Source organism: Calliopsis andreniformis, chromosome 3 (assembly GCF_051401765.1).
Source record: "Calliopsis andreniformis isolate RMS-2024a chromosome 3, iyCalAndr_principal, whole genome shotgun sequence".
In the NCBI taxonomy this organism is placed as follows: Eukaryota; Metazoa; Arthropoda; class Insecta; order Hymenoptera; family Andrenidae; genus Calliopsis; species Calliopsis andreniformis.
This window is the reverse complement of record NC_135064.1, coordinates 20,816,746-20,831,272: the sequence shown is the minus strand read 5'-3', so window position 1 is coordinate 20,831,272 and position 14,527 is coordinate 20,816,746. Positions and strand designations below refer to the sequence as shown.

The following is a 14,527-nucleotide window of genomic DNA, read 5'->3' as shown; positions in this document are numbered from 1 at the left end:
ACGCGGAGCATTCTCCGTTTAATAGTTCGTTGCCCTGAGACACAACAACGTGATTCCCTTCGAACTGGTGATTTTTAACCTAAAAATGTAATGAAAACGCAAATTTCCGACAGCAGGGAACATGGCCGAGCACTGGTGCGGTCGAAATCGATTTTCACCAGTTGGACAGTGTTTGTTGTGAAACGCGAGACCAGATAATATTTCAAATGATAAGAATAATGCAAACACTATTACCTTGATCGATACTGATACTGTGCGTATTACACCACATATATAAACGTTTGTTCCTTTTACTTGTTCTGCAGTTGGCAGAACGCTAGTGCACGCTGTGTAGTTATCTAAAAAAGCAAGAAAGCTCAGATGCCGCGAACCATTTCGAAACAGCTGTACAACGTCAATCATTGAACATCCTTTATAATCGTCCCGAATACTAGTTTGCGGTAAGCTTTCTGCTGTTTCATTGTTTCCATTGTTGCTTTCTCGTATCGACGTCAATTTTTGTCTGCGACACTTTTCACTGTCAATTTTTTACTTATCGAAAATGAGAGAATCGAAGAAAAGTTTAAGTCGATCGAAGTTCAGGAAGTTCGAAGAGTAGTTCACTTCTTCGAATGGCGTAAAAGTCAAGGGTACGTGTTCGTGTTGTGTACAGTTTTTCATATTGAGATTAATGGAACAACTAATTGATAATAACGAGGTCACAGTGGTAAATAAAGTGTGGTGCTAGCACAATGGTTTCAACCATTTGTAGTTTACCATGAGGAATGCGGCACGCCAATAGCTTAGTGTCAATGCTTCTTTAACCTTTTCAATATCAGATGATTCACACGATTAGCGTGATACATACGTTTCTTAACAATATATTTGCATCGACGTTGTTCTGTAGGGTTTTAGGAAAATATTGGACTGTATTAAATGTGAAGTTTCATGTATCGAATGACGAGTAGAGGAAAGAATATTTTAACAGTAAAACTTTTTCACGCGTTCCATTAATCGATGTGATAGAATATTTTCAATATTATTACTGCCAGTTTTAACTAAATTTTTTACCAAGTTTCTTCTCTAAATTTCGTAGAATTCATTTTATGGCGATACCTATAATTCTTACGTTCTTTCAAAATTTGAATTGAATTTTAACATTTGTGTAAATATTTTACGATTGAACATTATGTACGAGAATTCATTAAAAATCAGAGATACTAGAAGATATTTTCCAAAGTGCAAAACCTTCAGTTTGTAAAAAGATTAGTAATTGAAGACTTCTATCTACCAAAATTAATTTAATACATCGCATATATTTTCATTTACAATTGAATTTCTTTTCTGAAATTCATGAACACGAAGGAACTCAATATATGTATATCTATGTAACGCTGAAAAATTTCGAATGAACATTAGAATTTCATTTCCCTATCGCCATACTATTTAAGTGTGTGTTTTCGAAATATATGGTTTGTAGTCTCGAAATACTTGAAGGTGTAAAACTCTGCAAATGCTGTACACTGTTTAAGATAATTTATTGTACATAGTTTACAACTTGAAATAGATAGCCTTGCTTATAGTTAAACACGTATACGCTTATATAAAAGACTAAAGAAAAGAAAAAGTACGAACAATAAGAACAGTCGAGGGAAAGAAATAGCTACGTAAGTATGTGGCTAATCCGGCCAAGGTCTTATCCTGTGAATCAAAGAGAGAAGCCTAGACACACTTTCATACTTTGTTGTATACTGAGGAAAAATTGCTCGTATTACTTGTCCACATAGTCGCTAAACTATAAATTAAATTTGAGCACACCCAGCTAACCTTCAATTGAATGTTTCCATTATCGATCGCGTACTGTGCCACTTAGGACACTTTCGCCGTCGAAAGACAACATGGCTTTGAACATGTGGAATTTTAAACTGATAGCCTACGTGTATTCAAGGAGAAGCTCAGTCATTTATTTGAATTAGAAATAATTTTTTGCACAATTGTAAGCTTACATTAATATTCTGTTGAACAGAATGTGTTCGTACTGAATGACTGAAAAATTATTCTTTAGCTACAACACCTGAATCAAATTCATAACACACATTCGCTCTGATGCCGAATTTAAGGAAATGTTTTATTGGCTCAGTGAAAAATTATACTCAGAAGTAGGACTGACAGTAAGCCTATTCATTTTTATTAGAGAAGGATTTTAACTGGAGATCCAGTATCTATCTGTTTGTAGTTTGCAAACAGTATTTATTTGCGATACGATATTTGTAGAAGCTTCTGTACAGTATTTGCCGAGATGTTTGTAGGAAAGGAAAAGTGCGTTGACTTGAGTCTGCACATGTAATAGTGCAGTTGGGGCGCCTTATAAATCTGTCTGGAAATAAGCACTGATAACACATCAAATATAAGAAACACTGCATACGACCATATCAGGTTTCGGTATAAATACTGTCTGCCTCGATATCATACGTTCATCTAATCGAAATAAATATCACGATATTATAAAAATATTCTTCCTATATTCTTATTAACTGAGCAAACTTCAAATATTATATACTCGGAGAAGTATTTCATAATTATAAAATAATTGATAATTTTAGCTTCTAAGTATTGCTTTTTCTTAATAACCTAAAAATTTCTCGCATTCATAAAGTTTTCTGTCGACTTCTGTTTACGTGAAAATAAGAACAGATAATAGATAAGAATAAATGAAAAATAGAACCGCCACGTGTTTGTAATCTAAAATATTTATTTAAAAAATCTAAAATGTCTTATCTAAAATCATGTGGAGATGTATGTAGTTGACTAATCATTTCACATTCTTCACATCACACTACGGTTCGTAACAGAGAGGCGAACCCGAACACAGTTTTCATGATCTGTTAGAATATATTAGTTTATGACATTTTTATAACAAAAGCTATTGGGAAATATTTTATTGTTTTAGAATCTGAGATTTTGTTTTCAAGATATCTGTGAGCATAGTTTGAGATTGAAAATACAGAATTTCTCTTTCTATGCTTTTACTGTACTCAACATTTTTCTGAGCCCTTATTCACACCCCTGAGCTCTTATTGATTGATGATCCTTTCACCTCTTTTAACTATTTGACCTCTCTTTTGTTTGTTCTGAATTTCGAGACGAGCAAACCCAGCTTCAAATGATCAGTATTATTTCTGCTGCGACGGTGATCGGACATTTTTCTAAGAATATTACTTCACACTGTTCAAGATGATAGCCAGAGTTCAGATAGTGGAACAATAGTCGAGCAATACTCGTCTTCGATTACACCTTTTTGCAAGTAATCGATATGATTAATGTGAGTATATTTACTATTAGTATTAGTACTTCCTTCTCTTTTTTTTTTCCTTTGACTAATTTAAAATAACCAAATATTTCTTATAACGATTGAAAATTTGAAAGTCAAACTGGATATCCGCCATTAAAAATTAGCTTCAAACTTAAATTGCTAATATCTCGAAAACGAATGTTCAGATCGAAAAACTGTGAATGAATTCTTTTGAATTGTTCAATGTAAAACAATTGACACGATTCAGATTCAGAACATAACATGTACAGAGTGTTTCAAAATGAGTGTTCTGAAAATTTCTTCACTTTCATTCATAACATTTACTTACTCCGATGAAACCGAACATCGAGAAGGTATAAACTTTTCCAGCAGTCAGAAGTAGCGGTTTTCTATTACACAAAGCTATTAACAATATTTTTCGGTTGTCATTCGACAGTTCCAGCCAGTTAGAAGCATAAAACGCGTCCCACACTTTCTTAGACTAAATATTCCTTCGTTTATAAATCTTAAAATATTTATATAATAATAGAATATAATATCCCTTACCTCGTATGATAGTTGTTCGCCGATGAACGAATACAAGTACAGCATAGAAATTACAATTAAAATGTACAGGAGTAATACGAAGGTGCTCACTAAATTACCATCTGCACCCTGAAAGTTAGGAAGCAATACGAATTTCGTGTAAATTTTTGAAGGTTAACTGCACGAAGTAAAGGTGAGAGCAATCAGTAATCTTGGCACACGTACTAAGAGTATCATGTATATCAGAACAGCCATTCTGATACTCGTTTGTATTAGTTCGATCATGAGTACCAGTCGAAACGCTGAATTTATAGAGTTAGCCATTCTGTAAAAAATCGTCTCGCTTTTTTTTAAATTAAAAAAAATTTAACGATAAAAAAGATCTAGCAAAGTACTTTTAAATAAAAAATCTCGAGTATTCAAATATTCAAATATTCAAATATTCAAATATTCAAATATTCAAATATTCAAATATACAAATATACAAATGTTCAAATGTTCAAATATTTAAATATTCAAACAATCAAACTAGAAGTAATTTGTATAAAAAAAATATAGTATTGAATTTACCGTATTAGTTTTTCATGCGAGTTTATTAGCTCCCTAAATTGGTGATGGAACAGACCTGACGATCGTGTTGCAATATTTTCCGCTCGATACGTTATAATGGATAATTTACCGCAAATATGTAAAATCAAATTAAGCAATAAGCTAACAGTATTTACATGGCACAGTCCTAGCATCATGAGCGGTAGCTGATAGGCATACATAATAAGGTAATTGTTGAAGTTATCATGGTAATCGAGAAAAGCGTAGACTCGAAAAGGTAACACATAAGATGTTGAACCATTAGTTTCTTCTGTAATGATAAACAATTGGAAAGCATCCTTCTTTTTCATTATGACGTAATCATAAATTTTGCTTTGTACATATTTTGTTATTAGCACAATAATACAAACTGAAAAGTACAGTGTTACGTTTTCTAAACTTAATATTTTTTAACTTGAAATATCTGCATAATACCTAAACAATAATATATAGTACCTTCTTGTTTCTATTTTCGAAAACTCGATGAGATAACTCGATTATTCCTAGATTGCTCAGGATTAAAATGGAACATCATTCAGATTCCCTCAAATCTATATATTTATCTATAATAACATAATCAACTTATCGAATTTCTTTTAGACAAATAACATTTGCCACTTTAAATTAATCAAATAAATTTGTACTGAATTTAGAACTTACTCCTTTCTAGCAAGTATCTACTTAGAAGTTTATTCATCATTCTTCGTCACAATAAAATTATTCTTGTCTCTACCTTCTGCTCTTATTGCTAGTTCTGTAAGAATAAGTACGTACCAACGTATAAATACCTGAATTCGATGTAAATATGAGTATCAGAGGCTTGAAGTAGTACACTACTATCGTCGCAGACGTCACCGAGACCGCGTACCGTTCAAAAGCGTCAGATATTTGATTGTACGACAGATATAATCTCATTTCGTCGAGATTCTTGAAATTATTCTCGGCAATGTCACTTTTAATCGCCATGATCACCCGCGCGAGCACTTTGTTGCACCGAACCAGAAACAGCATGAAGAACGCGGTGGTCACGATTGTGCTGTCCATTATATTTTCCACCATTTGCTTGAGATTGCCTAGTGCGTTGAACAGGTCGGTGTACATCAGGATGATGTACACAACGAGGTACAACGTGAACATGACGAATCTCTTGTAAGACTTCCTCAACGGCCAGACGTCGCATATCGAAAAGATACGTTCGTTCAGCACGAACACGTCTCTCACTTGAAGCTGTTCTTTCTGGAACACGTACATGCTATGTTTATCTCGGTCCAGTTTGTCTGTACACCTAAATTTATTTCGTTTTACTGTTTAATTTATGCAGTTCAGTTGAATAGTATCCACTGTGCGTTGAATGCTCCAAGGCGTCCGTGAATAGGGGTAATAAGATGGAGCCAAGGGACTTTTGCATAAATTACGTACTAGGAAATTAAATAAATCTCAATATTTGGGAAAGGGTAGGGGGTTAATTTATTTATAGTTTTATTCAAATTTATGCGAACGTGGACACCCGAAATTATGGCTGACTAATGCTCGAGTTGGGTAGGACGCTGATCAGGTGGGGACCCGACAGTTTGTAATGTTTAGATATAAATTTCGGTTATCCTTAGAATTTCGATTTTCTCTAGAATTTTGATTATCTTTAGAATTTCAGTTATGTTTAGAATTTTTTTGTCCCTAGGATTTCAATTATCACCAGAATTTCGGTTATCTCTAGAATATGGATTATCACCAGAATTTTAGTTATCCCTAGAATTTCGGTTATCTGTAAATTTCGAATATCCATAAGTTAAGTCATACAGAGGCATCACACTTACACATCCTGATAAAGTTTCTAGATTCCAGATCTATGACCACTGTTTAGCCTGACTATAGATTCAGGTACTCGAAATTTACAAAGTTTGGTGATTCCAATCCAATCCAAACTAATTACAAATTCAGGTATCCGAACATTAGAGACTTTCGAGCCCCGACTCGATCCCGAGAAAAATTCTAACTTAGTGTTTTAAGAAAGTTACATCTAAAACGTATCTTACTGTCATCGCGTCGACTGATCCGAAGCAAATCGAACCGCAGCGCGGGTCGTCGTTTTTTTACAAAGAATCGATAGACAGCAATTTCGCGTGAAAATTGATACCTATCTGAAGCGCATATTTTGTTGGAATCGATCTGTACAATTTGTACTGAATAATTATCTTATAACTACAATGCTGAGAACGATTTTATGTTTGCTACGATTACTATACCTTGCATGGTCGATTGAAAACATCGCAGGATATCTCCCTTAGTCTCCTTTTTTCTTCCAGCTAGACTCACGTATTGTAGGTGAGATTTGTCAGATGTTAGCTCATACGAAGGGAAGAAATTTAATGGTGATTGATATCTTTGCACTTGAAAATAGTTTTTAGTTCTAAATTGCTACCATTTTTCTAATAGCTTGTCAAGTGTCGCACTCGCGTCGTGCACAATCTGGAAAAATTGCTGAAATTCGAGAAATACAATGTGTCCTCGAAATGGTTGTAAATCTAGTGCTGCAGATAGTGATAAGCTGGAACCTCGAGGTGGAACTTAGTGGAATTTACTGATTTGTGAGTTACCTTCAAGCAGAATGAGTGTGTACTGTTCGTTTATAATGAGTCTGTAATAATACAGTTCGAGATATTTGCGATTTTATTCATTTGTTAGATTAATGAATGGAAGTAGAGTCTTTAGTGCCATGAAGGTAATTTTTAATTGTTGTGTTGAATAGGTCGACAAATGAGGTGAATATTAGTTGATCCGTTAAAACTCAATAGTAATGTTAACTTAAATTCGTTTGTTGTAATCTAAAATAACATTTCATTACTGTATATTCACGATTCACGATAGACGTATTTTCTTTTGTTAGGTATAATTATAATAATGTGTCAAAAACATGTGCATTTATTTTTTATATATCGAACGTTTATACATAGATATATCCAAGAACAATAAGATATTTACACAATAGATCAAACAATCGATAAAAGTCTGATAGTGGAGTTTACGTCTGTGAATGATGTAATTTAAGTAACTACTGATGACTTTTTGAGACTGATTGCAAGATACACAATTATCTTCCACTTGAACGCACGTGATATCGTTTGACTCAAAACAATTATAAATCTAGTCTGTAAATATCCTAAAGTGAGATAAATATTAATGGCAAAGTAACTTCCGGAATGGAATTTCGTTCTGTCATCGCGTAAGGTGAACAAATTATTAATTAAATACACTTCTATACGTTTAACAATATGATATGATTTCTTTTTATTAGAAAAAGGTGTGAAAAATTTTACTTAGTACTATACAAACTTAAAACATTTTAACGAGATACTATTAATATTTAAAATTTCTATTACTTTCCTTATTTTAAGATTAAGAAAAGATATAACAATAATTACATGTAACATAATAAATGAAACTATTTATTTAACATAAAAAAAATAGAAATAATTATGTTCCAGTGTTTTAGGATTTGAAGAACCAAAAAATATGATTCTTTTACAAATAGTAGTTTACTACAACTACACTTTAGGTTAATGAAAAAGAAATCGTTGCCTTCGCGATATTATCATCGACATTACTCATGCACTTTACATCACGCTTGATAAGACACATCATATAACAATGTTAAAACTACTATGTCGGTCTCATTGTCAGATCTAATGTTACCTCGAAAGAGTGCAGAGGTGGTCTCCTAAATCATTGATGTTCGTGTGGTGAGATTTTTACGTGACACTTATTTAAAAAAATAATTAAATAATAAGGGGCAATAAATAAATCTTCAAAAAAATCAGTTATTAAAATATAAGAAAATTTGACACGCCAATTTTTTGAATTATTTTTTATTTAATTTTAAACTGTTTGAAGTTGAACAACGTATTTGGTGAAACCTGAAACACAATTCAATTATTTAAAAAATCAATTATGAATATAACGTACCTCTTATCGGCATACTTTTAATTACAGCAAGTAAAATACATGCAACAGATATATTTTTTATAAACATTTTGAGATGACAAGAAACGGTTGCCTTCACAAAAATGGACAAAACTCAGAGGGAAGAAGTGAAAAATCCACGACAGAAAGCCAACACGTTGTCTATACTCACGTTCTGGTAAGAAACCATAGTGAATACACTTGAATAAATTCGCTCATACTCGCTTAAACATATTCTAATAACATGCATATGAAATTGAACGTCCAACAAACAGGTGGATTCTCAAGCTGTTCTTGCTCGGGTACAAAAGGGACCTGGAAGAGAGTGATCTGTATTCTCCTTTACGAGAAGATAAAAGCAGTTACTTAGGGCAACGTATCGTGAAGAATTGGGAAATTGAGCGTAAACGATGCGAAAAGAAGAAGGATGGCGCCAAACCGAGTCTATTCAGAGTACTCTATTATTGCTTCGGCAGGACTGTTATTAAAACTGGATTAGCTTTGTTCGTTCTCGAATTTGTTATACGGTACGAAGACAAAAGTATATTTCTAAAGATATAAAATACTATTTAAAATGATTTAAGTATCAATTTCATCAGATTTTTTAATGAATTGTCAACCTGTTATTATTGGAACTATTTTACTCCTTTTTATAATGTTAAACAAGGTAGTGAATTATTTACGAAATTCTTCATTCTATCTTTAGATTTAAAACAATCTATCAATTATTGTTTCAAAATGTATAAATCATAAGCATTACACGTATTTTTCAATGACAGCAATATGTGATAATCTATCTAATAATTGAAGAACAGCCAATATCTAACTAACATTATATTTCAGACTCGCACAACCATTCTTCCTCGCCAGATTGCTTCGTTACTTCGCAGGAAGTAGAAGTGGATGGGACGTAGATATATACTACTATGCTGCAGCATTTTGCCTTTTGCCTTTGCTGGACGCTGTAATCATCCATTGGTCTTTGCAAAATTTAATGCATGTGGGAATGAAAGTTAGAATAGCTTGCTGTACATTAATATACAGGAAAATATTACGATTATCAAGCACTGTCCTCGAAAATGCAACGTCTACTGGGCAGGTAGAAACATAAAATTTATTTAAATAGATTAAAATTAATTCTAGAGGCATGTTAAGGTTCCTGCTACCCTTTCAGATGGTGAATTTTCTGAGCAACGATGTTAACAGGCTCGATTATTTTGTATTTGGCATTCATTACTTATGGATCGGTCCTCTGCAGATGTTTGTGATAGCATATCTTATATACCGTGAACTTGGATTTGGAGCTATTTCTGGATTATCGATGTTCTTGTTGTGTATACCATTGCAACGTAAGAATAAAATAATGCAAGTCACAGTGCATTAGAAAGACAATAATTAACAAGTTTCAAACAAAACAATATATAATCGTTTTGGACCAAAAGATGGTCGATCTTTGAAAAAAAAATGTTATGCTCCTTCGGATCGTTCGAGTTTAGAAAATTTTTAGAGGAAGGAAAACAACCACTCCTTTCTCCCCCCGCAGCTGAATCCAGAAGGGTCTCCGAGAAAATTCAATGCATGAGTGCGAAAGTAGAGGCTTTTCCCTTTTAAATGACGATTTTTTTTTTACAAAGTTACAATAGTTCAAAGATCCACAATTTTTCGGCCCAAAATTGTTGAACAAAACACTTTTTTATTATATTTCTGTGTTATTCTTTAGTATTCTTAGGACGAAAGGTATCAGGTTTAACTCTCGTCTCGGCGCAGAAGACAGATAATAGATTAAGATTGATGAATCAGATCATCGCTGGAGTGGAAATAATCAAAATGTATGTTTGGGAGATCCCATATTCGCTTCTCGTTGAAAAAGCAAGGCGGTAAGAGAAACTCATCATACATCATAGCAATTTAGTAATACAGGCGCTGACAATCCAAATTACTAACAATTCCTCTTTTTAGGAAAGAAGTAGACGTAATTAAAAAATTCTCGATAGTCGAACAGTTTGGGTTAACTTTCGACATTTATGTTCCTCGTGTTGGTATTTTTATCACTGTATTAACATACGTTTTAACTGGGAATACAATCAACGCCGAGAAAGTGTTCATGACCACAGCATTTTTTACTCTTTTACGTAGTTCTATGACTATTGGCTTTGCTTTGAGTGAGTTGCTGAATTCAAATCAAAATAAATACGTTTACATATTCTTACATATTCTCGAGTCACTACAATATTGCATTATTTACCTAGGCATTCACACACTGGCAGAAGCATCCGTCTCTATCAAACGCCTAGAGGAATTCATGATGTACCCCGAGCTTCCAGAACCAAAAACTACTCAAAGGCGAGTAGCGACAGAAGCGCTGCCTGTTTATTTAAAAAATGTCAGTGCCAAATGGGACATATCCAGGGATTACACTCTACGAAATATAAACTTAACAGTACAAACCGGTAGCTTCATAGCGATCATCGGCCAAATAGGCGCGGGAAAGAGCAGCTTATTACAAGCAATGCTTCGCGAACTTTCCCTGGAGGACGGAGTCTTGGAAACCCATGGAAAGATCAGTTTCGCTGATCAGAAACCGTGGATTTTCGCCTCCTCGATCAAGCAAAACATCCTCTTCGGCCAGCCCATGAACAAGGCTCGCTACGACGAGGTGCTTCGAGTCTGCCAACTGCAACGCGACATAGATTCCATGCCTCATCACGATAAGACTATGGTTGGCGAAAGGGGAATCAATCTGAGCGGTGGTCAACGAGCTAGAATCAATCTGGCTCGTGCCGTCTACGCAGAAGCTGATATTTACCTGCTAGACGATCCTCTATCAGCAGTAGACTCACACGTCGGGAGTCGCATCGTCGACGAATGCATATATGGCTTCCTCAAAGAAAAAACTCGAATCCTAGTCACCCATCAGGTCCAGTACTTACAATCCGCTGATCAGATCATCGTGATGAACAACGGGAGCATCCAAGCTAGGGGCAGCTTCGAAGAGCTTCAGCACATGCATCTAGACTTCTTGAAGATCTTCGAGGATCTCGATGAAAACAGACAGAGCAAGAAATCTGAAGATGGAAAGAACAATAGGCATTCGGTGGAGAACTCCAGGAGAGTCGAGGAAATTGCGTCAACTGAAGAGCCTGTCGAAGTGGCTGAAACGAGGACATTCGGGAAGATCTCTATTAAAGTGTTCCTTGCTTACTGGAAAGCGAGCAAAAACGTTGCGTTGTTAGTGATGATGTTCATCTTGTTTGTCGCGAGCCAGTCGATGGCGACTGGTACTGATTATTTGCTCGCGTTCTGGGTGAACACCGAGGTGGCGTCGTGGGTTAGGAACGAGAATGGTACGATGGATTTTCAATGGCATGGTCCGCTGTCTCGTCATGGAATTATTTATCTTTATAGTGGCTTGACTTTGGGCGTCGTCTGTGCCTATGTATTCCAAACGTTCATCTACTACGCGGTTTGTATGAGGGCTTCGAAGAACTTACATGCCCAGATGTTCCGTAGTATCGTGCGCGCAGTAATGTACTTTTACAATACCAATCCTGCTGGTCGAATATTAAACAGGTACAGAGACAGATTTGTATATAAGGTGTATCAAAAAATGTAGGACATTTTTGCAGGGTAGATTCTAAAGTAAATGTCCCACTACCTATACAAAGTAAGAAAAACGTGGAACGCTTTTGGAGAATAAGTTCTAGATGTAAAAACTAGATGTATGCGATATAAAATAGCTTATAACTATAAAAAGCTAATATGTGCACATGAACTTTTTTTATTGTCTTCGTATCTAGAATCTGCCTTCTAAAAGTGTCCCACATTTTCTGATACACCCTGTAGAGATTCGAGTTGAGCTGGACGGAGGTGGCTATTCATTTAATTTATATTAATGGCTCTATTTTGTTTAAAGGTTCTCCAAAGATATTGGTATTATTGACAAAAAGATGCCGTTAACCATGTTCGATGTTATAATAATGTTCCTGAACTTCATGGGAACTGTGATAATCATTGGTACTGTGAGCGCGTGGTTGTTAATACCGACATGTGTCATTATGCTCCTTTTTTATTATATGCGAGTAGTTTACATTTCAACTAGTCGTGCTGTAAAGCGTATGGAGGGTGTCAGTAAGTAATTCTTAATTATAATATTACATTTGAAGACCACAGAAGAACTTGGTAACTCAGATTTCCTAAATTTTAAAGCTTGAAACAGGACGTTCTTCATTATTTAAATAACTGAGTTTCTCTTTTACTTGTCAAATGATTCTCCTGTTTCACTTGTTGGACTTGTCAATTTCCCTGTACACTCATCTTGGAACTTGTCAAGATTTATTTTTGCTCTGTGGTCTTCAATTTAGTAACTCTTTTTTCAATCAAAATTGATTTTTTTCGGATTGCCTCAACTACTTTAACTAATAACGACATTTTCCAGCTCGTTCGCCAGTGTTTGACCACGTTGGAGCTACTTTGCAAGGTCTGACGACAATCAGAGCCTTTAAGGCAGAAAAAATAGTAGCATCAGATTTCGATAATCACCAAGACCTCCACACTTCAACATGGTTCATATTCATCTCCATTTCACGCGCCTTCGGTCTCTATATCGAATCGTTCTGTCTTATTTACATAGGCTTGATCACAGTTACGTTTCTGGTATTCGAGGATCTCGCTGTTGCCGGAGACATCGGTTTAGTAATCACTCAGATTACAGGGGTGGTTGGAATCTTGCAGTGGGGCATGAGACAAACAGCTGAATTGGAAAATCAGATCACCTCGGTGGAGAGAGTTCTGGAATATAGCAATCTAGAAGAAGAGCCTTTCTTGGACAGTGATCCAGAAAAAAAGCCTCCTGAAGGGTGGCCTTCCAAGGGTCTCGTAGAGTTCAGAAACGTGAAATTAAAGTATGGACCCAAAGGTGCTTATATTCTGAAGGGGATCGACTTTGTGGTAATGCCCAAAGAGAAAATTGGTGTCGTTGGGAGAACTGGTGCTGGCAAGACTTCTCTGATTAGCGCACTCTTCCGATTAGCATACGTAGAAGGAGATATTATTATAGACGATGTCGCTACGGATAAAATCGCGTTACACGATTTCCGTTCGAAGATCAGTATTATACCTCAAGAGCCAATACTGTTTGGGGGCAGCCTTCGACGAAACTTGGACCCATTCGACGAATATTCCGACAGTGCTCTATGGGAAGCTTTGCAAGAAGTTGAATTGAAAGACATGGTTTCTGACATGGCTGCTGGCTTAAATAGTAAAGTGGCTGAAGAAGGGTCGAACTTCAGTGTCGGTCAACGTCAATTATTATGCCTTGTTCGAGCACTCGTTAGGAATAATAAAATCATGGTCCTCGATGAAGCCACAGCTAATGTTGATCCACAGACTGATTCCTTGATACAAAAGACAGTCAGGAAGAAGTTCATGGATTGCACTGTCTTCACTATAGCTCATAGATTAAATACTATAATGGATAGTGATAAAATACTTGTGATGGACCAAGGTCATCTAGTAGTAAGTACTCCAAAATATCTGTGACCTTTATTCTTTGTAATGAAATCTTTTATCGTATCCAGAAGTTTCACTTGATATGTCACAAATATTGTTACTGCTGTTATATTAGGAATTCGATCATCCGTTCGTTTTACTACAGAAGAGGGGATATTTTTACAAAATGGTGCAACAAACTGGTGCTGCAATGGCAAACACTCTAACCGAAGTAGCGAAGAATGTAAGTAAAAACTGATAAAGATAAAATCACAGTATAATAATATATGTAACAGAAAGAAAATACAATATGTGTTATTTTTTTTAGTGGTTTTATAGAAATAACGCATCACCATCGTCTTGATGATAGTCCAGTGCTAGTGACATTAAACGTATACACTATTTAAATAAATTCTTTTTATACCCATGATTTATATTTTACTATTCGAAAACAAATTAAAAGCTTTGCTAAATTTGCTACATTGACTTACACAAAGAAAGTATGGTGCTTTCCAAAGTGAAACTTGTGCATAACTAATTATTGTCTACTATAAAAAAGATAGTAAGCAGTTTTTGTATTGAAAATTGAATTCCAATAAAATGCACTATTAAATAATATTGCAATCCATTACGGAAAATTAAATAAAATAAACAATATATGTGTATAATATATTATAA

General features: G+C 34.9%; 2 protein-coding genes across 4 annotated transcripts; one reads left to right on the top strand and one right to left on the bottom strand.

Moving 5' to 3' along the window:
* Nucleotides 1-310: 310 nt before the first annotated feature.
* On the top strand, nucleotides 311-14,472 carry LOC143177415 (putative multidrug resistance-associated protein lethal(2)03659). 3 transcript variants are annotated; one of them, XM_076375302.1, is made up of 13 exons: nucleotides 311-440; nucleotides 8,393-8,540; nucleotides 8,638-8,889; nucleotides 9,206-9,461; nucleotides 9,537-9,711; nucleotides 10,083-10,239; nucleotides 10,322-10,524; nucleotides 10,612-11,932; nucleotides 12,276-12,490; nucleotides 12,798-12,839; nucleotides 12,993-13,876; nucleotides 13,986-14,093; nucleotides 14,178-14,472. In XM_076375302.1, exons 2-13 carry the CDS (start codon nucleotides 8,467-8,469, stop codon nucleotides 14,211-14,213), a joined length of 3,723 nt encoding a protein of 1,240 aa, XP_076231417.1. In that variant the 5' UTR covers nucleotides 311-440; nucleotides 8,393-8,466; the 3' UTR covers nucleotides 14,214-14,472. The 3 variants fall into 3 exon arrangements, with proteins under 3 accessions (XP_076231417.1, XP_076231415.1, XP_076231416.1); XM_076375300.1 differs by having other exon boundaries at nucleotides 12,798-13,876; XM_076375301.1 differs by lacking the exon at nucleotides 311-440 and having other exon boundaries at nucleotides 8,379-8,540; nucleotides 12,798-13,876.
* On the bottom strand, nucleotides 2,811-5,542 carry LOC143177342 (uncharacterized). Its single transcript, XM_076375217.1, has 6 exons — nucleotides 5,194-5,542; nucleotides 4,388-4,775; nucleotides 4,043-4,142; nucleotides 3,839-3,946; nucleotides 3,621-3,773; nucleotides 2,811-2,861 (listed from the first exon to the last, which is right to left on the bottom strand). Exons 1-6 carry the CDS (start codon nucleotides 5,540-5,542, stop codon nucleotides 2,811-2,813), a joined length of 1,149 nt encoding a protein of 382 aa, XP_076231332.1.
* Nucleotides 14,473-14,527: the final 55 nt, after the last annotated feature.

Bases quoted from the DNA above. Each gene is read 5' to 3' on its own strand.
- LOC143177342 (XM_076375217.1), bottom strand. From the start codon at position 5,542: ATGTTCACGTTGTACCTCGTTGTGTACATCATCCTGATGTACACCGAC. The intron at 4,143-4,387 runs GTAAATTCAATA...GATTTTTTACAG, and splicing joins TCGCATGAAAAACTAATACG to AATGGCTAACTCTATAAATT. The intron at 2,862-3,620 runs GTAAGTAAATGT...ATATTCTAACAG, and splicing joins CGATGTTCGGTTTCATCGGA to ATCATGAAAACTGTGTTCGG.
- LOC143177415 (XM_076375300.1), top strand. From the start codon at position 8,467: ATGGACAAAACTCAGAGGGAAGAAGTGAAAAATCCACGACAGAAAGCC. The intron at 8,890-9,205 runs GTACGAAGACAA...ATTATATTTCAG, and splicing joins GTTCTCGAATTTGTTATACG to ACTCGCACAACCATTCTTCC. The intron at 12,491-12,797 runs GTAAGTAATTCT...GACATTTTCCAG, and splicing joins AAAGCGTATGGAGGGTGTCA to CTCGTTCGCCAGTGTTTGAC.